This window comes from Oreochromis niloticus, linkage group LG14 (genome assembly GCF_001858045.2).
Source record: "Oreochromis niloticus isolate F11D_XX linkage group LG14, O_niloticus_UMD_NMBU, whole genome shotgun sequence".
NCBI lineage: Eukaryota > Metazoa > Chordata > Actinopteri > Cichliformes > Cichlidae > Oreochromis > Oreochromis niloticus.
The window spans coordinates 5267401-5293057 of record NC_031979.2 but is presented as its reverse complement, the minus strand read 5'-3'; the positions used below and the strand labels follow the sequence as shown (position 1 = coordinate 5293057).

General features: G+C 39.6%; 1 protein-coding gene across 2 annotated transcripts in view; it reads left to right on the top strand.

The window, feature by feature from the left end:
- nf1a (neurofibromin 1a) overlaps positions 1-18976 on the top strand; it is a gene marked incomplete at its 5' end in the record, with an annotated part of 121227 nt that extends 102251 nt beyond the window's left edge. For both annotated transcript variants that reach the window (XM_025898425.1, XM_025898424.1), the window contains 14 exon segments: positions 46-187; positions 444-545; positions 784-924; positions 2597-2723; positions 3066-3197; positions 3478-3613; positions 6342-6499; positions 6622-6744; positions 6856-6974; positions 7060-7160; positions 7832-7974; positions 8225-8271; positions 10597-10813; positions 13614-18976. In XM_025898425.1, coding sequence (XP_025754210.1) covers positions 46-187; positions 444-545; positions 784-924; positions 2597-2723; positions 3066-3197; positions 3478-3613; positions 6342-6499; positions 6622-6744; positions 6856-6974; positions 7060-7160; positions 7832-7974; positions 8225-8271; positions 10597-10813; positions 13614-13756 — 1831 coding nt within the window.
- Between the last annotated feature and the right edge of the window lie 6681 nt (positions 18977-25657).

Genomic DNA, 25657 nt, shown 5'->3' with positions numbered 1-25657 from the left:
AGATTTTCAGTGTAGAACAGGTATTTATTTGTCTTTGGATTCCAGGTTTGCATTCCAATACAACCCATCTCTTCAGCCCAGAGCACTGGTGGTTTTTGGCTGCATCAGTAAAAGAGTGAGCCATGGCCAGATCAAGCAGATCATTCGAATCCTAAGCAAGGCTAGCCCTCTGCTCAGCATAGACCGGGTGAGGGCCTTGAGTCATTTACCAGGCAGTCTGATCCGTGAACAGAATGTGTGTTTCAGTCTTTTACGTGTCTGCATAGACATTTGTAGAGTAAAGCTGCTTCGCATACACCTGTGAATTTTACTTCACTATGTCTTTGACTTCTTTATTTCATGCATTGTGTACGGCTAACATTTCACAGAAAAATTATGTTTAACATTTTGTTCTTCTTCCTTCTTGCTCCTTCTTATTTCACTCACTCTTCTTTTCATTTCAGGGTCTAGAGAGCTGTCTGAAGGGGCCAGACAATTACAACAGCCAAGTATTAATAGAGGCCACAGTCATTGCTCTGACTAAGCTACAACCTCTACTCAGCAAGGTATTCATCTAGTATAGATCTACTTTTTGTCACAGTTGGGAAACCTTTCAGACTTTGAAAAAATTTACAACTCTGTTCAAAATCAAATTGTTTCAGACTGTTAGTTCTTTTCCTTTCTTTTCAACTTGGTAACTCTGTGCATCATATTCTTATAAAGTGAAACTTTATTGACTCTTTGTTTATCACTATCCCCTTTGTAATATTAATTAAATTTGTCTTTGTTTGTTTAATCTCCCAGGAATCTCCCATGCACAAAGCTCTGTTCTGGGTGGCAATAGCTGTGCTGCAGCTGGATGAAGTCAACCTTTACTCAGCTGGAACGGCCCTGCTGGAGCAGAACCTCCACACTCTGGACACAATGCGCGTTTTCAATGATAAGGTAAAACACATTATATACTGCTTTTTCATTCCTGCAGTTGTATATTGTTTGAATTTGTCACCTGATGGATGGTCTTAATCAACTTTTTGCTTTGTATATGTATAATTTAGTTTGTATCAATGCCCAGGAGCATTGTTTATGTCAGAGGTTCCCAAAGTGTGGGGCCCGCCCCCTAGGGGGGGCACAGAGCCATTGCAGGGGGGCGGTATGAAAAGGAAAAAAAAAAAAAGCGCTTGGACACTGTGGACAGGTTTTTGGCGGGGCTCCCACACAAACGCAAAGCAGGAGATGAAGCATCGCCAAATATGTTTCCAAACCAACTTCCTTCCAAGCCAAAGACTAGAAAATATGGTGAAGCATATCTTCCCTTTGGCTTCACCTGCACAAGTGCCAAGGTAGGTCTCCCCTGCAAAATTAGTTTCGCTGCGTCGGGAGCAGCGCTGGGCTCTCCAAATCACAGACAAACAGTATCCCACATTCTTGATTTTTAGTTCACAAACACTTCTTGTAATAACTAGCTACTCCTGACATTTTGGACATGTTAGCTCTTTATGCAGTAAAGTTACAGTGGGATACAAATAATATCAGGCTGATCCTGCCATAATTTGTTCCCCCCCCTGTTCAAATCACGGACAAACAGTATCCCACAACTGTTTTTGTTTTTGAACCTATTTTGCACAGAGAGGCATTTTTTGAAAAATGTATTGACAGCAATGTTGAATATTATTACACAGGAAAAAAAACAACTACACGTAAAATAATTACACCATGACGCCTCTGCCTTTCTAAATGGAGGGACAGTAACTGTGTGTGTATATGTAAGCGTGTAAAACCTGCAGATAGTCAGATTAACAGTAACAGTATTTTGTCTCTATCTGCCATTCTGCAATTCATCTCATGTAAACAATAACGTGGCGCACAGCGTGACGTGAAAAGAGGCACATACCTTTGACGTTGCGTGACGAACTCTGTAATCCTCGTGCACACATAAACGCAAAAAAGGAGTTTTAAATAATCTCCGTTTTCGGTGAATCGCAACGCTGTTTACGTGTTGACGAAAAGCCCAAACGCATAGAAACAGCTGCGTTTTCAAAAATACCGGTGTAGGTGTGGACGTAGCGTAAAAGAGTTAGTAGTATATTTTATTACTACCTGTAATTTATTGCCGTTTACTTGTATTTGCTTAATTGTTTACTAAATGTTTGAGGTGTGAAATAAACCGCAATGGAGTTTGGGAACCACTGGTTTATGTGAATATGGCTTATAACTTAAGGTCATCCACTGTAGGCACGCTTTCAATTTAGAAAAGTGGGTAGTGGTGATGGTAAGTAACCAGATGACTGCAGTGCTTCTCAGGTTTCTTTCTGTGACCAGGTTATTGAAGTGAATGTAAACACACTCATTTATAAGACAGTCAGAATATTATCAGGCACTGCATATCACCCATTACTTTTATGTAGAACTTCTCTGACAGGAGCTAAAAAACTGATTGGTCTTTTTTGTGTGTTAAATGTCTTCAAGAATCTAATAAAGAGATATTTGATTCAGTATTAAGCACTAGACTTCCATCATGTAGCCAAAAGTAACATCTGTGTGCAGGAAATGTATTGTGGCCATACATCGATATGACCATTGATAAAGAGTTTTTTTTAACATATAATTTGTCCTCCAGAGTCCAGAAGAAGTATTCATGGAGATCAGACGTCCTTTAGAATGGCACTGTAAGCAGATGGATCACTTTGTCGGCCTCAACTTTAGCGCCAACTTTAACTTTGCACTGGTGGGCCACCTACTCAAAGGTAAACTGGTGTGTCATGATTCTAAACACTTGTTTATAGATATTTAGTCTGCGAAAACACAGTTACACAGACACACAAATCTGCTGTCAGTGTGATTTTAGAAATGAAGCTTCAGAGTATGTACAAAGGAAGTGCTATGTCTAAAAATGGCTGTCTGCATTTAACTACAGTATCTAAGAAAGGAAGTCACACAGCGTGACTGTGAAAAGCAACGCGTTTTATTATGTGTGTTGGTTTGTCCCCCCTCAGCACTATATTTTGTTTGATTGTTTTTGTACACAATGACATTTCCATTGCCATCTGTCTTTCTGTTTCTCAGCATGTTTTATACATGTCTTTCAGGCTACAGGCACCCATCAGCCACCACAGTCGCAAGGACAGTGAGAATCCTTCACACACTGTTGGCTCTCATCAGCAAGCATCTGAAATGTGACAAGTTTGAGGTCAACACCCAGAGTGTGGCCTATCTGGCTGGTACATAAGATGTTCAGTGTAATTTTACTGTATACTGTTTCTTATGGTAATTTTTAGCACTTTAACACATTTGAAATATCTTTCATTTGCTGGATATTTGAAGTCATCGTGTGACGAAGTTGAGGAACTTGGGTAGTGTTTGCTAACTCAGATATCAGTGGATCTTAACATTAATACTGAACCAATGTCTGAGCTGTTAACCCTTCTTAGTTGAAGTGGTTTGGGTGTGCCCTTCTAACAGCTATGATCATCATAACTAACATTTTGTTGTTTTGTGTAGCACTACTCACTGTATCTGAGGAGGTCCGAAGTCGCTGCAGCCTCAAACACAGGAAGTCACTATTAATTTCTGACCTCTCCATGGACCCAGTTCCTATGGACACCTTCTCAAGTCGTATGACTGATCCTATGTGCAGGTGAGCTGATTAAAAGACAATAAAAACTGAAGATAACAAACTAAAGTGGAAGTTAGCTCAAGAGCAAGAGTCTGCTCACTAATGCAGACTTCTGTTTTCATAGTACTCTACTTATGCTAAGCCAAAAATGTGTAAAAATGTGACATTGCTTGCAATAAAGCACAGGACTGGAGTGTCCAGCTTTTTGCCTGCATTGCTATATTACTGCTGCTAATCTTGGTATGTCACCTTCATTTTAATACTCAAATAAATGTCCAACCTAATACTGCAGTATTTAGTTAGTTAGTTATATAGTTAATTACCGAGTTAGGTTTAGTGCAAAAACTTAGAAAATGCAAATTTATATACCTGGTCTTAATGAGTGACCATGCAAGCAGCACTCCAGCCCCCATAAACTGTTTTTTTTTTTTTTATATGCAATGACAAAAACAACTGATATCTGTTTTATACATTTTCTATATAATTTCTTGGGATTGTGCAATCAAAGCAGCAACATCATCATCCCATCACCCCTCAACCTAAATTTAGGGAATAAACTTTATGGGAAACTGCAGGAACCGCCTGTATTTTTTGTTCATTTATTTTTTAAACTTTTCTTCTGTGCTCTGCACATCTCTGATAAATCACTACAGTAATTTTAAAGCCAAAAATAAACATTTACAGACAAGTAAGCCCAAGAAGGCCAGTGACTTCTAAATTCTGTCCCAAATATCACTCGCTGTGGCTGGCTATAATTTTAACACACATGCACAGTTCTCTTTGGAGGAATCATTTGGCAGAAAGTTTTTATAGAACACTGTGTAAAAACAATAATCTTCTTTGCATGTTCCCCAACTCGATGATAATGTTAAAATGAGGGATTCTGGCTTTTCATATTTTAATGCTTCTTGTTCAGCTGTTGCACTTCATTTGCATTACATTAAAAAATGATGAAATAAGAGCCTTCCTTCTTCAAACAAAAACTCCGACATCAGAAAATCACAATTGTCAGTTTCAACTAAAACCAACAATTTGTTTCAACAAAATCTGAATTTTAAGCAGAAAAAAAATTTAATTTATATTAGTTATATTAATATTGTAAAAGAACCCACCCACCACTTTAATCACACTTGTTTTAACATATGGCATAGAAACTGAACATTTAACAGTGTTTCCTGAAAACCCTCTTTTGTCTGATCATTTCCTGATTTAAATTTACAATAATTGATTACACAGCAGTGGGGAGTAGGTTTCTTCACAGTAGATGACTTTCTGAAAGGGCTGTAACTCAGTATGAGTTGTTAATTGCCCCTTGGGGATAAATAAAGTCTTTCTGATTCTGAGAATATAATCCACCCACTGTTATCATCTTCAATGCCCTGTACCAACACAGAGCAGGGCAGCTACCTGAACACTAGTCCAACAGAGGTCGATTATCTTGTTAATAATTTTACCTCCTTACTATGTATGACTCTGGATACTGTAGCTCCTGTGAAAAATAGTGCCTCAAATCAGAAGTACTTGACTCCCTGGTATAATTCTCAAGCACGTAGCCTAAAGCAGATAACTTGTAAGCTGGAGAGGAAATGGTGTGTCACAAATTTAGAAGATCATCATTTAGCCTGAAGAAATTGTTTGTTGCTTTATAAGAAAGCCTTCCGTAAACCTCGAACATCTTACTGTTCATCACTGATTGAAGAAAATAAGAACAACCCTAGATTTCTCTTCAGCACTGTAGCCAGGCTGACAAAAAGTCAGAGCACTGTTGAGCCAACCATTCCTTTAACGTTAACTAGTAATGACTTCATGATTTCACAAATAAAATTTTAACCATTAGTGAAAAAATGACCCATAATCATCTCACAGATGTAACATTATCTCTGTGCTTGGCTTGCTAGACCTCAGTGCAGCGTTCAATGTTGACCATAATATTCTATTAGAACAATTAGAGCATGCTGTAGGTATTACAGGTACTGCGCTGCAGTGGTTTGTATCAGGTCTATCTAATAGACTCCAATTTGTTCGTGTAAATGGAGAGTCTTCTTCATACACTAAGGTTAATTATGGAGTTCCACAGGGTTCACTGCTAGGACCAATTCTGTTTACATTATACATGCTTCCCTTAGGCAGTATCAGTATGATGTCAGTGTGGGTTTTAAAGTGCAATCCAGAATCTAAAATGACTACAAGACTTTTAACTGGTGGTTATACCCTTTCAGCCTGTGTCCTGAACACACATTTCAGTTTTGGGCCAGTTCAAATTATTATTTAAATTTTTTTTTTTAAAAAGGTTTGCAGTAATTGATTTGTTAATGTCAGTTAAGCACAATGTTAGAGACTTCAGGACAAGTCATATTGCAAGCTAGACTAAATCTGAGAAACTGAGTTATGACCATAACTTTAAAAGCTTGATGACACTCGATTGGATTTTGTTATCCATTTTATCCATCCACATCTACTTTTCCTTTTTTTTTTCTTTTTTTCTGTTTGTTGTTGGTGTTGTTCGGGGGTTTTTTCTCCCATCATGGCATAGATATGTTTTTTGATTGCTGCATCATTTCATGCTCTATTCTTGTAAGTATTAGTAGTCCAATGTTTAGTTTCATGACCAAAGATACAACCACAATTCTGTTTGGTTAGTTGTCTGTCATTAGGGACAGTCGTCAACCTTCCTCCATTGTGGAATTTCTAGGTTAAAAATGAGTTTGTAACCTACTTGCTAACAATTGTCCTATTACTGTTCTCTCAGAACTTTGAATGAAACTCAGCCGTGGACATCACCTCAGGTTTCAGAGCGCTACCTTTCAGCTCATTATCCAACAATGGGCCAGATTAGCCCTCGAACACGCAAGTCGATGAGCCTAGACATGGGTCAGCCTTCACAGGCCAACACCAAGAAGCTCTTGGGTATGTCCAATCCCTCAGTTTTTTGTTATATCTGTCAGTCTTTCCTTAGAAAGACCCCCCACCCCCGAATATCTGTGTTAAATCTCCAAATTTCAAGTCTTCTGTGTTTGTGTGTTGGCTAGGCACCCGGAAGAGCTTTGATCATCTCATATCAGACTCCAAAGCACCAAAGAGACCAGAAATGGAGTCAGGCATGACTACCCCTCCAAAGATGAGGCGTGTAGCAGAGAACGACTATGAGATAGGTGAGAGTATAGCACAAGGTATTGATCCAAGCATATCCTTCTATGATTGATATGATTCTAAAGTTTGTTCAAGGACATATTCTATGTGATACCTCATTGTTGTAATTACAGAGACACAGAGAATTGGAAACTCTCACCTTCGCAAGGTGTCTGTATCAGAGTCCAATGTTCTGCTGGACGAGGAGGTGCTTACCGACCCAAAGATCCAGGCTCTGCTGCTCACTGTGCTGGTGAGGAAACACACCATACAGCTTACTTTATATGCTGTTACCTTTCAGCTCATGTGCACTTTTCACTCTTGTTGTTGTTTTTCAGGCCACCCAGGTCAAATACACCACTGATGACTTTGACCAGCGGATTCTGTATGAGTATTTAGCTGAAGCTAGTGTTGTCTTCCCAAAGGTTTTTCCAGTTGTGTAAGTAATGAACATGTTGTCTAGTCCTGTTATCTGAGTTTTTTTTTTGTTTGTTTGTTTTTTTGTCTGACCTGAAACATTTGACCTTTGAATTTTTCAGATATTTTTGGAGTATAAAGGTAAAGTCTTCATGGTTATAAGACAGACAGGATCAAATGGCTGCTGCCAGTCTTCTGTTCAGTCTGTTAAGTCTGTTCTTGTTCAGATTAGGTGAAATAATCCTGGGATCGTTTTTGGACTATGCTAGATTTTCTGTAGTGGTAGGCCAGGCTTCATTTTGCTCTTAGATAGGGAAGCTTTCCAATCCAATACTTTGCCAGTCCACTTCCAGACTCAATAAAGAGCCATGGTTCCATACAGGAGGCAGCTTGCTCAGTCTTTTATCTGAATGGTTATCGGCGCCTTCTAACCAATATTTTCAGTTAAAATGTTAGTTTTAACAAATATATCCTACATCAGAACAGATGAACTCTGCTATAGGTGTTCGCTTTACTAAGATTTTATAATACAAGAAGTTTTTTCTCATTTTTACACTCGTTGTGGTAATTGTCAGTGAAAGTGTACCTCGATACTTTCAATTACCAGTAAAACCCTTGAGCTTTTTAAAAGGCTAACTTGTATAACCACATAACCATGTGCCCCAATATTGTTTTCTCTGTTCACCCACTCAGCCACAATCTACTGGACTCCAAGATCAACACTGTGCTATCCATGTGCCAGGATATCAATCTCCTGAACCCTGTCCACGGCATTGTCCAGAGTGTTGTGTACCATGAGGAGTCACCCCCCCAGTACCAACCTTCCTATTTACAAAGTAAATTGATTTACAAGCTATACATGCCAACTTTCCTAGTTTTGCACTTTGTTATGTCCCCTGATGCTGACAGGTACTGAAAATGGATAGAAGCTTGTAGACATTTTTTCACTGAGTTGTCTTCCACTGTTCTTAGAAGCTTGAAAAAGAAGACAACTGGACTTCTTTAACTTTATGAAGATGTTTCACTACTTCTATGAAGATGTTTCACTACTTCCATTTCCTTCTCTTCCTTTCTCTCAATTTACAGGCTTTGGCTTTAATGGACTTTGGAGGTTTGCTGGACCCTTCTCAAAGGTACAAATAACATTTTCCCCCTGTCAATTTGTTATTTTCAATTGGGCAGCTTCAGCTGCCTTGCAGTAGAATTTCAGCTTACTTACGGTGCGTTCACACCGGACGCGAAAGAGGCGAGCGAAAACGCCCAAACGCCCCTAATGTCACGCGTGCACATTTGCACCTCAACGCGTGTCCAGGGAAAATCCACCGCGCCTCAAAATTGCATGTTTCCACGCGCGTGAACCGGAAATGTGGGAGGAAGTTGTGCCAGATGTGTTGTGCTGCAGATGTCCTCTGAATAAACACATTATCTTGTTAGCGGAAAGGTATTTGGACATCAGTGGGAAAATATCAGGACAGTAGGTGGGCTTGCTAGCTTTTGCACGGTTTCATTGGGTCAGTCTGGAAATTAAAAAGCAGAATGAATGAACTTACCAGGTTCAGGTTGCCCAATCTCCTCACTAATGTGCCTCCAAGCTAGGTCCGTTTTATTCCTGTCTCGGTAGAAGTAGCAACATGCATCATTTAGCTCTGGATGATTAGCCACGGCACAGATGAGCTTTTCCTCCATACGGAGTGACTGGATCTGCCCCTTTGACCTAGTTACAGCCACGTCACCAGGCTCCTGATTGGTTGTCGGGGCGTGATTTGACACCGGAGTTCGTATTTTCCAACTCAGCGTGTGCACAAAATGCAACACACAACCTGACGCGCGTGGTTTTCTTTCGCGAGTCACACGCGCCCCACGCGGTACACTGACGCGCATTTCACGGGTTTTGGCGTTTTCCCGACGCAAATCTGCCTCCGCATTTTCGCCGGACGCGCAATCGCGTGTCATCGTGCTCTTTCCATTGACTTTACATGTGAACCTGACGCTCTGGCCGCCTCTTTCGCGTTCGGTGTGTGCGCACCGTAAGGAAGTAGACAGCAGTTCTACAACCAGCTTGTCAATTGGTGTGCTGAAATATGAAGCATCAACTCTTGGAAGCACATACATAAATGCCAAGCAGTAGCAGAGAGGCTGAAAATTATCTGTGGTCTGATTTCAAGTTGATATTGGATTATGCCGCTTCTGAAAACTAGCAAAACCCAAATCTCAATAATACAGACTCCTGAATTGCACTGACAATGTTGACTAAATGAGTAATTAATTGAATATTTATTTATTTTCTTACTTTTTAACTTTTATTTTATTTTATTTTTAAACAATGTTGTGGCAACATTGTTTTATTTTTAAACAATGTTGCCAATTTTGATATATTGATATTGAATGGTTATCAGCTTCCTAACCCACCGTTCAGGGGGTTAGGAAGCTCATCTTGTAACCGGAAGGTTGCCCGTTTGATCCCCAGCTCTGTCTGTCTTGGTCGTTGTGTCCTTGGGCAAGACACTTCACCTACCGCCTACTGGTGATGGCCAGAGGGGCCGACAGCGCCATATGGCAGCCTCGCTTCTGTTAGTCTGCCCCAGGGCAGCTGTGGCTACAACTGTAGCTTGCCTCCACCAGTGTGAGAGTGAATGAATAGTGGAATTGTAAAGCGCTTTGAGGGTCTCGAAAAGCGCTATATAAATGCAATCCATCATTAGTATTATTATTATTATTATTATTATTATCAATCCCAATATTTACACCTCTACTTTTTTCTGAGGGTGACTGGAATGTTTTTTAGTTTTGACATACCAGTTTAAGATCCTGGCAGAACATATCCTTACAAAACTTAAGTTTATACAGAGAGATGTTCAGGGTCAGTATGAATTTTCTGTCTACCTCTCTCTAAAACACACACAGACACACACACAGACACGCACTATTTCACTCACAAACACACACAGAAAGTGTTTAACAGCAGTGGGGAGCAGTTTTAACAGCAGTTTTAACTGTCTAACAGTTAAAACTTGATGAAAACTGGGTCATGTCACAAAAATAATCTCCAGCACACCAGGAGAGAATTCGTTGTTGTTGAAAGCCCAGAGTCCAGCAAGTATTCAAAATAAAAAGTGTCTATAGGAGGTAATCAAATGTCTAAATAAAAAAACCCCATCTCATACGCACAGCAGTTTTGTCATTACCACCAACAGTTTGTTTTTATGAAGCAATTAGTAAAGTAATGTTAAATAATTGTAATTATAACCAGTGAAACAGAGTATGTTACCATCCCATCCGAAAAATCCACCTGATAAAGTGTTGACATGGGCCAGATTTTTATGCTATTTTGGCATTTGGTTGCAGTGGTTATGCAGACATCATTTGGTTTCACTGACTGAAGATTAACCTAGTCTGTGCTGCTGTTAGACCTTATTAACTGACTCTGACATTGCTCATTGTGTTGGCTGTTTGCGCAGCAAACCCAGATCCCAGACTACGCTGAGCTGATTGTCAAGTTCTTGGAGGCATTGATTGATAGCTACCTGCCAGCAGCTGACGAGGAACGAGGGGAGGAGCAACTGAGGACACCTACTTCCCCCTACCCTCCTACCAGCCAGAGCCAGCTTAGCATCACTGCCAACCTCAACCTATCAAACTCGATGACCTCACTGGCCACTTCACAGCACTCACCAGGTGTCCATCTCTCTCTACTACAAAAAGCATACAGTCACTCTAACTCTGTATTAAAGCTTCCTGTTTTTTCACCTTGTCTACATGTTTTACTTCATCTAGTCGAAATCAAATCAAAATTTTCTCACCCAAGTCACACTCCAGAGAGAAAGCTGGTCACATTCTTGTCCTACGTTACCTCCTTTTGTTTGAAAACAAAAAAACATTTCTTGTAAAGGGTTAAATATTTACCAGGCAATTTGCTTCATCATGAATCATCTCGAGGGGGTTAGATGCTGAGAATTCGTTTTTTGGACTAGAATTACTGCTTACACAAAGAGAAGACTTTCACATAACGTGTTTACTCATAGTTATAAATTAACCTTATTAACAGGTGGACTTTCATAAATGTCACAGATGGCAGACATGATGAGTAGTGTTATGTCATGTGAGTCATCTGTCTGCGTCTTGTCTTACAGACAATAAACCAAAAAAGTTAATCTGTTAGTGATGAATCATCAAAGAAGCTTCACAGAAACATAAAGAGAACAGTTCATGTTACTTGAAGTTAGACTAAAAACATCTTTGTAAAGGAAAGCAGTCAGTGATGGGAGAGGTGATGTTTTAGATGTTCTAACTTGCAGGACGTGATCACTCCTGCGATCAAAGAGATCTCAATAAAGTATCTGAGGCAGTACTCACGTCTACCAAACCTCCCACTACACTGGCCCTGATGAAGTGTGGTTAAAAATACTAAATTTGCATTGTTTCCCCTTTCACCTTCATCTCTTGAACTGGGCTACAGTAACATCAGCATTTAAGAATAGATGAGCTGCTGCAAATTCATAATAAGCAGGCGGTTCCGTCTTCTGCATGCTCAACCCAGGAAGCACCCTTAGCTTAAACAAGCACCCGCTGTGAGGTATGGCTTATAGCTATTTCCAGTAGTGAGAACAGGTCTGCCTTGGGTCTTGTGTTGTGTGCAGGATGAAGCAAAGAACACCTTTAGACACTGTCCTGACTAGGGATGGGTATCGTTTACGTTTTATCCGATACCAGTACCAAACCGGTACTTTTGAAACGGTGCCGGTGCTTAAACGGTGCTTGAACCGGTGCTTAAAGGATGGAGAACACAAACTTTGTCCAAAAACCTCTCATATTTAGCTGGGGGGTTTTTTGTAAAAAGATAACAATGTTCGCTTTTTCTGCAGCTATAGGGCATATATGGTATCACTCGTGGCTGGAAGCAGTGCTTAAACAATGGAAAAAACACAAACTTTGTCCAAAAACCTCTCATGTTTAGCTGTTTTCCACTTTTTCTTTGGTCATTTTAGCCTTTTTGGCCAGGGTGAAGGGAGTATCTGCCATCAAACAAGAAGACAGCCGCATGTAACTACGACGGTGTTTGCTAGTTCACCTTACATGCATTAATTTAATAATGTGGTTAGCCTACTCAACGCAAATTACACACGAACAACATTAAGCTACTCACACAGAGAAGAACGGCGGCTGCTGCCATCATCATCCGTCATCATTTCTGCTACACTGGCAGGGCTAGGGGCCAGGACTCTCCTTTTCGGGTTCTTGGGGGATGTTGTTAACTCCGGGTCCGATAACAGGCACCACACCCGTAGTAGGGTACGGTGCATTTCTGGGCTTTAAAAAAAACGCTATGTGTCGCCAGGTGTTTCATCAGATTCGAGGTGTTACCTCCTTTGCACAGTATCACCTTAAAGCACTTGTTGCAGGCTGCTGAGTTTGCATCTTTTGCTGTGAAGTACAGCCAGACTTTTAACCGCTTGGCCTTGGGCATTTTTAATCTGTAGCTCTGCTCTAAAAGAACATATGTACCTGGACCCGCCTACTATCCTTGGAAAGGTAAAATGATTGGCTAGAATCTGAAGTGTATGACATCTCAGGAAAAAAAAGCACCGAAATGTGTGCTGCTTTTCGGTCTGGTTACTACCGTTTATGTCAGAACCGGTGCCATACCGGTACCCATCCCTAGTCCTGACCTGATTCTTCAACAGTTTATGTTATGAGGTTGAAGGATATAATCATAGGCATTTTTAGACTACTAGGAAATTAACGTAACAGTGAGTGGCAGTTTACTTTATTTGTACAATGAATACATACAGTCACATATAAAACAAAATTCTGTTAAAATGCAACGCAGTACAGAAAGGAAAAGAAACTCAAAGAGCTTATTTGAAGTCTGTTTAATTAGACAAACAATATTATAAACAAGCTAAGAGATGTTTCTAGAAAAACACACATTTACAAACTCTGCAAGTCTCCATAGAACCTAACCAAAAGAATTAGCATTCTTAAACTTTTAGCATACATCCATAAATCCATGTATTGTATTTTTCTTATTTCAAGGTCACAGGTTACCTATCCAAGCTGTCATAAGGCACAGGCTAAATAGAGAGACAGACAATCATTTTCATTGACAATTTGCATCAACCTAAGATGCATGCCTTTGGACTGGGAGGAAGCCAAAATTCCAGAGATAAAGTCCACGCACTGAGATGACATGCAAACTCCACACAGAAAGGGGCCCTGTTAGCCAGTGGATGTAGATGCAGGACCGTCTTGCTGTGAGGTGACAGTCACAGACCGCTGCACCACGTCTTCTTCGCAATACCTTTCATTCATCAGACTTTTAACTGTTTTAATTAGATAAATTCCCAAGATTAGAAATATGTGGTTGGTCTCAATAGCAATATAAGCTAAAGAAATTTGAAGAAAAATGAAATGGTTGAGAAAATAATCCCAGACAAGGGGAATGCCTTTAAAGCCTGTCATCCCTGTGTTCCTCCAGGTGTAGATAAGGAGAATGTCCAGTTGTCCCCCAGCTCAGCTTTGTCCAGTGGAGGTCGTACTCGCCATGGTTCAGCCAGTCAGGTCCAGAAGCAGCGCAGTGCTGGCAGCTTCAAGAGACCCAGCATCAAGAAGATTGTCTGATCGACCAGAGAAGACAACTGCCCCGTCACACATATACTTTCTTTCTCCCCCTCTCCACCTGTCCCAGGCCTGCCAGGCCTCATGCTGCACTCCACATTTACTCTTTAGTTCCTCCTTCCCGGTTGTTGCTTTGGCAGAACAGGTGATCGTGTGTTTCGTAACAAGGAGGAATATTAGCAAGGGCAAACTTGAATTCTGCTGCTTGATTTTTATTTATTTTATATTTTTTTTATCATTACAATTGTTTTCTTTCTTTTTTTTCTCAAATCTTTACATTTAGACAGTACATGGTGTCAGACAGGCTCCTTCTCTTCATAGGGACAGTGTTCCTATGGTCCTGCAGTGAGGGAAGCCAAACGTGAAGTGGAAAAGACTGAAGGGAAAATGGTGTGGATGGATTTGGATGTCGACTGTGATGTGTCTTGGTTGGCACAGTCCAAACAGGAAGTCTCTGACTTTAGGCAAGTCCCTTGGCCTTCCTCCAGACTAAATATTCCAGTGTCAGTGAGATGGACCAAACGACAACAGTAATAGGTGATTGGGTGTGTCTGCGAGAAAAGACCTCTACTCTGGACATCTCAGCTCCCCTCTCCCAGTACTGTACATATGTTACATAGATTATGTATAACTAGTCCTTAGTTCTAATTTAGATGTGGATGTTTTCTCCATGGTGTGCCTTTGTCAGGGTTTTTCAATGTGTACAATTTGTAAAGTAAAATTAAAATCTTGCTGGGGACAAAGACCAGGTACTAATCTTGGAGGCGAGCCATCCATATCTTCACAAGTTCACCAAGCTATGTCACGACAGGCCTCCAATGATCATCAAATATACAATCATCAATATACCCTGCTGCCTGAAAATATTTATCTTGTACAAGTAGATCATATTACATGAATCATCTATTTACTTTCCATAAACTGTCTTTCAACATGAAGATTGCAAAACACTAGAGAAAATGCATCTGTAAATAGCTGCGAGCTTTCGGGTTTGTTTGGTTTTTCTGTCCTCTTTTTTTTGTTGATATTTTATTATGAACTGTATTTTTTTAGCAGCATAGCGTTTAATTTCTTTACACATGGACCATGAAAATTGAGTAATAGGCAATAATCCTCAACTCTCAAACTTTGTCAACCTCTACCTTTTTTTTCTTTTTTTCACACAAACAGGAAGAACACATTACTGTCAGCTTGGTGCAATATGTGGCCAACTTCTGAGTTACTTGTTCAAATAGAGATTTAACTCATAGTGGACAGCGTGGTTTGGAGGTGTGTTTCGTCTCGGCAATCTGAGCTGGATCCTTGAAAGGAAATTCCAACCAGAAAGCAGCTTCATCTATTAGAAGAGATGACTGTGCTGTTCTGTGTTTAAATCTGACTAAAATCACCACTTTTCCCTTCTGTACGAAAGTGAAAATCAAAAAACTCATCAATGTCATGCAGCCAGAGTCTTGCCTCCTACTTGACTCATAAATTAGCCCATAGCTCGCGTCCTGAGCCTCTGCTGTTTTGAGCTTTCAGTGACCTTTGCTGTGCAATCATCATTTTCATAACAAAATTATTACTAAATATTAGCTTTACTTACAGAAACTCATTACCTTTATTATTCAGGATGATTTTCAAAATGAATGTATTTTATTGACAAACACTTCGTTTTATCAGGAAACATTACCAGTATTGAAATAATAATATTCGTGTTTATTTTTCATGTTCTTAGAAAGATTGATTTTGAAAATGAGCCTAAAACAGGCATTTTTAAAAAATTGTAATTATAGCCATCAGTTGCTTTTTCCCCAGACATCTTTGCTAAGATGGAGTATTAAATAATCTTCCATCTGCCCATCCCTTAAAACCATGTCTGAATCCCATCTACCGGACCGAAACTGGTTCTGAATTATGTCAACAGTGTCAAAAGCACCTGTTTCCAAGATGTAGGTGTCATGTTAACTTCATATACACCTGATAGCTCACAGCAGTACCGAAAAGTGTACAATTAAACAATTTTCTACTAAAATATCCAAGAACACAAAACAATAGGTCACAGAGCAGGACAAAGCACTAAGACTGTGACTTATGGACCCTTTGACCTATTCTGAGAACAAAATGGTTGATCAAAGAGGCTGACAAGAAAGTGACTGACTATGGTGGCAACTGACAGTGCTTGACATTTACTTTATATGTAGCTGCCCACAAAAAAAAATTCAGGTATTTAGAAAGTCATGACCCGCTCCGTTTGGTATGGGTATGGTTTTCTAGCATTACTGAAATGTGGTGAAATAAAATGTGGTTTCAGTTTCAGTCCTTTAAAGTAATTCCAGAGCTCCCAGTCTGCATGACCATACAGATGACAGGTCTTCACTTGCACAGACTGAGCAGATTTTTTGGAAGAAGTACGTTGTAGTAAATGCTTTTCATCTGTGTGGCTTTAGAACGGTCTACACAATAAGAATTGTGTTTCAGCTCATTTACTACATATCACGGGAACTGTGCATCACTGCTGACTGTTTTCAAAGCATGCTGTTGTGTTTTAGATGCTGTACTGCAGTTCTAACTTTCAGGGCAGCCTGCATGTGGTAATAGAAAGTGAGATGATAAAAAAAATCTGCAGTACAACCCAACACTTCTCTACGTGCAATGGTGTCAAAGTATAAGAAACCTGAATGGTTTACTTTTACACTCACACTGTTCCACTCACTACATATGTTGGTCACAATACTCCAAAAATTGTTCACAATTAAAATGAAATCGTTAAAAATTATTGGCTCTTTCATTATTGGGTTTTTTTAAACTGCCAGTCATTGCTATCATTATTGTCTCTCTATTATTATTACTCTTAATAAAAACAATAAACCTCTGACAACACAAGCAGTCACGACGGTCAGTATAGATTACTTAACCTGCCCTGCAGGCTGATCTGGATGTTGGAACCTGTAGCTGTTTTGAGAAAATGACTTGCTTTGGAAGTGATCACAAAATTTGTAGTGACACTGTGTCCTGGACCTGTGCAGTTAGTCAAAACACTTTAATCTATGCATAAAAAGAGTTGAGTATTGTTGAACAACTATGAATTTATTTTAAACATATTTTTTAAAGATTAATGTCATTTGTTGATACATCTGTGAATTGGTCGCAACAGATTTCTTTCCTTGTCTTGTAGTGGTCTGACAGGATGTTATTTTCTACTGTGCATGTAGCTCTTTCAGTCAGTATATCATGAGATTTGTCATAAAGAAGGTAGAGAAATACTTTAATGAAGGATGTTTAGTTAAATAAATGAACACATGAAACGTGACTTCTTATGTTGGCCTCCATGAGGCCATCGCTAACAGATTTTCTTGTATAAAATCAAAGAGTCAAAATCAAACAAGAAATATGTATTGCTGAAGTCCTAACATTGTTTTAAAGTACAAGAAGTTAATAAATGCCCAAAGAGTTCCATTGATGTACAATCTGAAAGGGCCTGGAGGGAAAAAGCATTTCTGAATGTTCCAGTGGGGTTCAGACTTGCAGCTTTCTGAACAGAGTGCTGAAAATGCAGGTAACTCTGGACACTTGACGGTTCTCCTATGTAAACTTCAGGCTACACAATTTGTCCATCTGAAATACTCATTCTGTCACAGTAGATGGTAATAGAGACCAAAATGTTTTGCCTTAATTTGACAGAGACATATAATTGGCTCCATCAATATTGCTTCCTGACCAATCATGGCATGGTGCCTTTCATGATTTGTGAGATGTCATTAGGATGGATTTGAAAGGAAATGGCTGCTGGGAATAAGAAAAGTATTGTCTGACACTAGCCCCTTACACCCAAAGTGTGAGTGGTGGCGGCGCAAATGCACGGAGAAATGAGTCATCGCAACACCTATCTACAATGAGCATGAACGTCAGTGTTTATAAAAAATCCACACTGACGTGACAAGAATGTATGGATGCAATTTTTTATACACCAGATGTGTATACTTAAATCACGCCATCATTCACCTGAGAACTACAACTTTTATGCCGAGATGGATTTCCAGGTCACAGGCAGATGTGAAACTAGAGACTGTCAAAGATGGGCTGTTAGTGCACTCTGTATTACTGTTGGTTGTACAAGTTGTCTTATGAGGTTAAAAAAAAAAAAGGTAACCATTCTGTCAGATTGATTGTCATCCAATGTGAATTTAATAATGAGAATTTTTTAAAAAGAAAAACATCAAATGTGATGTCCTATATCTGCGTTCTAATGTTTTGTCTCTAATAATGGCATTAGAAAGTGTTGGTGGTATGACTCACAGCTGTATAACTGCTACAAAAGAAGAATCAAGTCCTTCCTATAATTTGAAGCATCTTCAGACCTTAAAGCTACTAATGATACTGAACAGATACCGCAAGTGTGATGTGTCAAAATCTTATTTCACATCAGATTTTCCAAAATATTCTTTTACATGTTAACATTAAAGAGCCACATTGCAGTCACTGAGATTATCCATTCTCCTTATGTAACTAGGCCTATTCTAAGATCAAAATGCAGCATCAAGTTTTCTATCTTCTTTTTTTCTTTTCCCCTTCAATTTGTTAAAATTCAATGTGAAACTCGTGAGATGTGGATCATACAGTCGGTGCCACTGACGCTGTTAAGGGACATATTTCTTCAGTGTCGGAATTGCATTGAAACATCTCATGAGCAAGTCTGCTCGTGATCTCTGGTCACCACTCCTCACAAGTCAACTGTTGTTAGAGCTATACTACAGAATTATGTCCACAGCCATCTGGTCAAAGAATCATCTACTATACCTTTAACCAAACACAATCAGGAAACATCTGAAGGTTAGCTGTATTTGAGGAACATGGTAACGGGTTTCCATTATTTCCAGGTTTTAGTTTGATTTGTGTGAATGAAACTATTAAACTATATATCCATAACCTCTGACACAAGTGGTTAACTTGCACTAATTTAAAAATGGTCATGGGTTTGTAAAGATGAAAAACCTCAAAATGCGGCATGTTTTATTTGATGTTATGCAAAATTCAATGTCTGTAGAGTATTAGCCGGAGTTTTGTTTTTAATGCAGTATGTGTGGAATTGTAAATACTTTGTGTACAATTTGAGATGGTATATTTACTATACTGTACATACGTGTGACATTGTATCATTTTGTTTTTGTAAAACAGTTAGTTTCTGTATAATAATAAACAAATTTAACTACTCCAATGTTAGTAATAAAATGTTTTACTCTTCACAGTGTCTGAAAGTGTCTGATGAACCAACACTTTGACATAAACCTCAAAATTATGAATTTGTGTGACATTTTTAGTAAATACATCTTGGCAACAATGTAAAATTACGTTTCTAAAAAAAAGTGCTCATATGTCTGTTTCAGGTGAATATCGCATATCTTCATACTGTCCTCTACAGTATAGGTCCACCTACAAGCGTGCAGTCAAAATTCCTACAAACATACACTACATGATGTAGACAGTGGACCAAAGCCAATCTATAAATGATATGAAGATTGTTGTTTGGATTTAACTGAGTTGTGACACCAAAATCTGTCGTATGAAACATGCCTTTTTTCTTTTGTGAATTACACTTGTCCATTATAAATAAAGATCAAATCAAATCAAATCACTTTTATTGTCACGTCACATGTGCAGGTACACTGGTACAGTACATGTGAGTGAAATTCTTGTGTGCGAGCTTCACAAGCAACAGAGTTGTGCAAAAACACAATAACGTAAAACAAGCAAAATATAAAAATGGCTAATCTAAAAAGTAATAAATATATGTACAATATATAAAGGTATATACATTACTGAACGTGTGTACTAAATATGTTTTTCTACGTGTGTGTGTGTGTATATAGTGTGTATATACATGTTTTACAAATGAAATAAAGTAAACAATAAAATAAGATATATAAAATATACAGAGGTTGGTATGTGCAAAACAGTGGCATTAATGTACAGTATGGAGTGCATAATGTTGAAGTTCCAGTAGTGAAGGTGCGGTGTCTATGACGTGTTCAGCAGTCTGATGGCCTGGTGGAAAAAGCTGTCTCTCAGTCTGCTGGTACGGGACCGGATGCTGCAGAACCTCCTTCCTGATGGAAGTAGTCTGAACAGTTTGTGGCTGGGGTGACTGGAGTCCTTGATGATCCTCCCCGCTTTCCTCAGGCACCACTTCCTGTAGATGTCTTGGAGGGAGGGAAGCTCACCTCCAATTATCCGTTCAGCACACCGCACTACTCTCTGGAGAGCTTTGCGGTTGTAGGCGGTGCTGTTGCCATACCAGGTGGTGATGCATCCAGTGAGGATGCTCTCAATGGCACAGCGATAGAAGGTCCTGAGGATGCGGGGGCTCATGCCGAATCTTTTCAGTCTCCTGAGAAAGAAGAGGCGCTGCTGCGCCTTCTTCACTGTTTTGTCTATGTGTACTGACCACGTAAGATCCTCAGCCAGATGTACACCAAGGAAGCGGAAGCTGCTCACTCTCTCCACAGCGGCGCCGTTGATGGTGATGGGGGTGTGTACTCCTCTGCACCTCCGGAAGTCCACTATCAACTCCTTTGTCTTTGCGACGTTGAGGGTGAGATGGTTGTCTTGACACCAGTGGGTCAGGGCGCTGACCTCCTCCCTGTAGGCCGTCTCATCACCGTTGGTGATAAGACCCACCACTGTAGTGTCGTCCGCAAACTTCACAATGATGTTGGAGTTTCTAGTGGCCGTGCAGTCGTAGGTGTAGAGTGAGTACAGGAGAGGGCTCAGTACACACCCCTGTGGAGCACCAGTGTTCAGTGTGATGGGGGATGAGGTGGTGCTGCCCAGTCTGACCACTTGGCGTCTGTCAGACAGGAAGTTAAGGATCCAGCTGCAGAGGGAGCTGCTCAGTCCTAGATCCTGCAGTTTCCTGTCCAGCTTCGAGGGAACGATGGTGTTGAATGCTGAGCTGTAATCTACAAACAGCATTCTCACATACGTGTCTCTCTTCTCCAGGTGTGACAGGGCAGCATGGAGTGTCAGGGCTATGGCATCATCAGTGGACCTGTTGTGGCGGTATGCGAACTGTAGAGGGTCCAGTGAGTCGGGTAGTGCAGAGCAGATGAAGTCCCTGACCAGCTTCTCGAAGCATTTGCTCACGATGGGGGTCAGGGCTAAAGATGCCGGAGAACATATGTATATTACTTATTTTATCTTCATCGTCAAAGTAATTCAATTATATTTTACTATGTATCCACTGGCACAGACAATAAGACACTATTATTAGCTAATTCAATCTATTCATATAAATTGTAACAAAACAAAAACAGCCATCAATACAAAAGCATAATTGTAATTTCTTTTACAGTTCTGTTTCCAAATTTGTAATTTAATATTTTAATACTTGTGGTCTTCACTATAAATTTGGTACCTAAAACACATTACTAATTTAGAATAGTCTGTTATAAACCAGCATACAACTGATTTCTTGTGTTTGTGAAGTTATATTTCATTAATTGTAAAACCAAAATAAAATAGTCTGTTGGTTAAAAATTAAACTCACATTCCAGTTTTAACCACAAAAACTGGTTTGCTCTGCACCACATACAATTTTAGAATGACCACCATACATGTGTTTAAACTATTGGAGGAAGCCAGAGCCACACAGGCGCAAAGAGATCAAACGGCAAACTGCTGAGAAAGGCTCCAGAGAGAGGGATCTCCTACAAAGCTGGATTTTGCCTGGTCCAGGTAACTTCAGGGTTCACCCTGGGACAACCCACATCTCTGGAGCAATCATTTCCTGGGCCCTCAGATGAAGTAAGCCTGGTCAGCCAGCTATTGCTGTCCTCTCTCTCCGGCAGTCATCCTGTATGATGATTGATGGGTCCTTCTTATCCTCTCTAGCACTGTGGAGGATACAGGAGTCCCCTCAAAGTCTTTTCTCTGTGTTTCTTAATTCTGGTACTCAAGATGAACTCAAGCTGAAGCCCTCTTGTCTTTCCAGCTGCATGTTCTTCTTGTAGCATTGGTTTTTGCCTCAGCTTGATGCTCAAGTTGGCGTCATGCCGGGTGCACCTTCTCTTGGCTGTAGCTGATTTCTGTTGCATTTGGGTCTTACTTCTTAAAGGGTTTTGGATTCTGGGCTGTTTGGGTGTTAAAGGTTCATTAGTTAGTTACACGCCCAGGAACACCAAGATCTTATCATGCCTGTGGAGTTTGGTAGAGATAGGATGAGATTTCTTTAAGTTATAGCAAATATGAAGTTGATTAGATAAAATCCCTAGAAGTTTGCAAAAGTACAACGTCTGGGAAGTGCAAAATCAAAAGTTTCAACTAAAAATATTGCAGTTTTATGGGGTTTTTTGAGCATGTTAAAAAGACAATTTTTGAGGAAAATAATAGTAACAATAAACGGAGCTATTACAATTGGGCATGACTTCACATACGTGATTTAATACAGGGTTTAACTTTAAACTTCAAAATAATTTCATAACATTTTCTTCTTTTCTGTGTTATTTAGTAAAATAGAAAATAAATTTCCCATTTCACATTTGAACATTCACTATGGATATAACACGTTTCACTTTATGTAATTCTACTTCAGTTAGATTGGTCTCTAGCATATTCTCACATAACCATTTATTTGAACATAATCCCTTTTTAAGTGAAACACAGGAATACTTTCTTTACTTTTTGTCTTTAAAACTCGGCCCATTTCTCAATATGCGTATTTGCGTGTACTTGCGTTGTGATACGTCATCAGTCGCAGACCAAGTACTGTTCCAAGTACGCTCAAAATGCCCGGATGTGTTCTCGCTCCTCCCATTCTATGGAGCACGCATCGGTAGTGACGTGCAGCTAAATATCCCAGAATGCATTTCGTCCAAAACTCAAATGGCAGAGGAGAGCGGGTAAAAAGTTTGCGATATTACAGTTTCTGTGACACAAAATAAACTTTTAAGAGATCTTCAAGCGAGAATGTTGATGTGTAAACTTCAAACCCACCAGCTTGATACCTGACGGTGAGGTCAAGGTTCACTACAGCTGACGAGAACGCCTGACCCCCGGCACATTGTTTTCAAAAAATGGGAGGAAATGAAGCAACGTCGTACATATTTCCTACAGATATTGGTGAAACCATTTTTGGTACAGCTGACCTTACTTAGCAATTAAACGTGTGTTGTGTCTGATAACTCCCGCTTTGTGGAGAGGAGAGTGGTTCTTCTTTGGGGTTGGCAGGCTAGATAAACAATGGCGTGTTGCTGCCATCTACTGTTTACAACTTCCCAAGTTTTTTTCTAAATAAGCAAGCTAGCCACACAGTCTCAGGTCTCTATATTCTCCCATACAGGTTAGCACTGCATAAGTAATGTAACAGCTTTCCTTTTAAAAATATTGAAAACAGTTTCCCCAGTTTCTCCAAGTCTCTAAAAAGCTTTTCCCTGTGATGAACATGCTCCTTGCATTACATTAAGATGTCTCTAGGGTCAGGTCAGGTCTGGTTCTGTTCCTTAAATGTTAATAAACCTGCAGCTGAATCACTGTATATGATGCAGTATCATGCCTTTGGTACTCAACTCACTAGACAGCCCATAAAACTGCCATCACCTCTACTGTAAAGATTAAACATGCGATCTGTTATACACAAGCTTTTTTTAAACTCTCTTTTCACATATGTACACACTACACGCCACTCTGCTACTTATATGACCTTTGACCCTTCTGTATGAATTTGTAAATAGCCATTCCAAAGCTGTTCCATCCTTGAGTAAGCTATTTTTACGATATCTGCTGAGTTCTTTTTCCCGTTCTTGCTGAGTGCCTATAAGTTAACCTCAGGACCTGGAATGAGCCATGATGGTATGCCTGACCAGCAGACAGGAGGACACACATCCATATCAACAAATCCAATTTTTTCATGCCATGGATTTCAACTCCTCACTAAAGTTGGTTTTGACTTTCTTTGCTGATCCCAGTGCTAGCTCAGTTTTAACTAGAACTATTACATTTTGTCCTTTTATTTTTATTAAATACTTCAGCCCAAGCTTATATTTTCTCATTTTCAAAGGCATTTCACCCATTTCTATTAAAAGGAAGTGGAGTGGTGCAAAAATGTCCAGTGCTTTCCACCGAATTCTATCCAGCTTCTTGATCACTGAAGGGGCAGCTGATGCATATGCCATACAACCATTGTCAATGATAGATGTAATGCTGGCTCTTTATATCATCAACAATGATTCTGTACTGGCACCCCATTCAAACCCGGCTAGGCACCTTAGCACATTATCTTTTCACACTTTATGCAGATATTCTCAATATGGCTTTTCCAAGTCATTCTCTTATCCAACCACATTCCAAGAAAATTGAACAGCTTGACTCGCTCAAGGTCATTTCCATAGACTTGCAGATGTTTAGGTGGAACCTTCCTTTTATGTCCAAATATCATATACTTATTTTTATCAATAGATATTTTAAAGCCCCAATCATTAGCCCATGTAACCACATTCTCCAAAGCTTTCTGAATTTGAGAAAAAATATACAAAAGGAATCATCACTAGCAGACGTAACATTTATTTTTAATCCTAACTGGTCTCTGTTTATAGGTGCAACATAAACCTTTCTAGCTCTACTCACATTTTCCACCAGTTTAACAGCCTGTATCGATGATGGCAGCGGTGTCTTCTTGTTTGTGGTTTCTCAATGCTTCAATGAACCTCTTGGACGATACAGGAGGCCAAGAGGAAGCCCAAAAGTTTCTGTCTTACTGGACCTGTACAGGTCAAGAGGAGTGGTGTGCAGGTTTTCACCTTTACACCACTCCTCTTGTCCTCCTACACAATTTATCAAATCCAACATCTGTTATCCAAATCCAGTCCACTAGTTATAGTTAAACTGAAGAAACACTCCAACATTCCAACTACTTCCAAACTACACCACACACTGCTGACCAGCAACCAGGATTGTGTTTTTTGGTGATCTACCTTTTTAACTTGCTGTTTGGTGACCAACTTAATGGTTTTGTTATGTTTCCTCTCTTTTATAGATTTTAGCAGCTTGTCTGTCTCTTTTACTTTAATTATCCAGAGTTGGAACCAGGAAGCAGAGTTGATCACCATTTTGTCATCATTGAAATAAGCAACTATCACATAATAAGTGGCCACACAAAGCTAGTTATTAACTCTCTAAATTAACCCAGGGTTTCCCACTCTCTTGGCAGCATCTAATGAATATAAAATGGATGTTTCACATTGATATAACTCTTCTTCCACAGAAAATGATCCCATGAGTGCCACTTTCTTGTGCTTGACAAGTCGGTTCATATTCTGAATAGCAATTTTAAAAAGTGAACATTTAGATGTCAGATTTTATTTTGTGAGATGACTCTTTTGTGTAGGATTGGGTGACCACTCAGGACCACCTCCATCCTAACCACCACCTCTTCAACATCCTGCCCTCTGGAAAAAAGTTCAGATCCATCAGGTGCAAGACCAACAGACTAAAGAACAGCTTGTTCCCGTGGGCTGTCAGAACTCTTAATGCAAACTAAGAGTGCGTACAGACTTCTCCAACACATCCACTCTGACACTGCTGTTGATCATCTATGTGCAATATCTCAGTCTTTCCATGTTCTGTGCAATATTTTTGGCTCGTGCAATATTTGGGTCCCAGTAGAACTACCATCTCCACCCTAAATTACCATAGCCCCTCCACCCTTTTTTATTTATTATATTATATAACTGCCCTTGTATACAGACCCACAATTTTTCTGTTTCAATGTTTCTTACACATACACCATGTATATAGTTTCACTCACATATATGTATACATATACATTGCTTTTTATTTTATTTTATTTATTTATTTATATTTTTTTCCCCTTGTTGTACATTGTTTTCTCTTCTTACTTTTGCACCTTTGTGGTCCAGCTACCCAATTTTG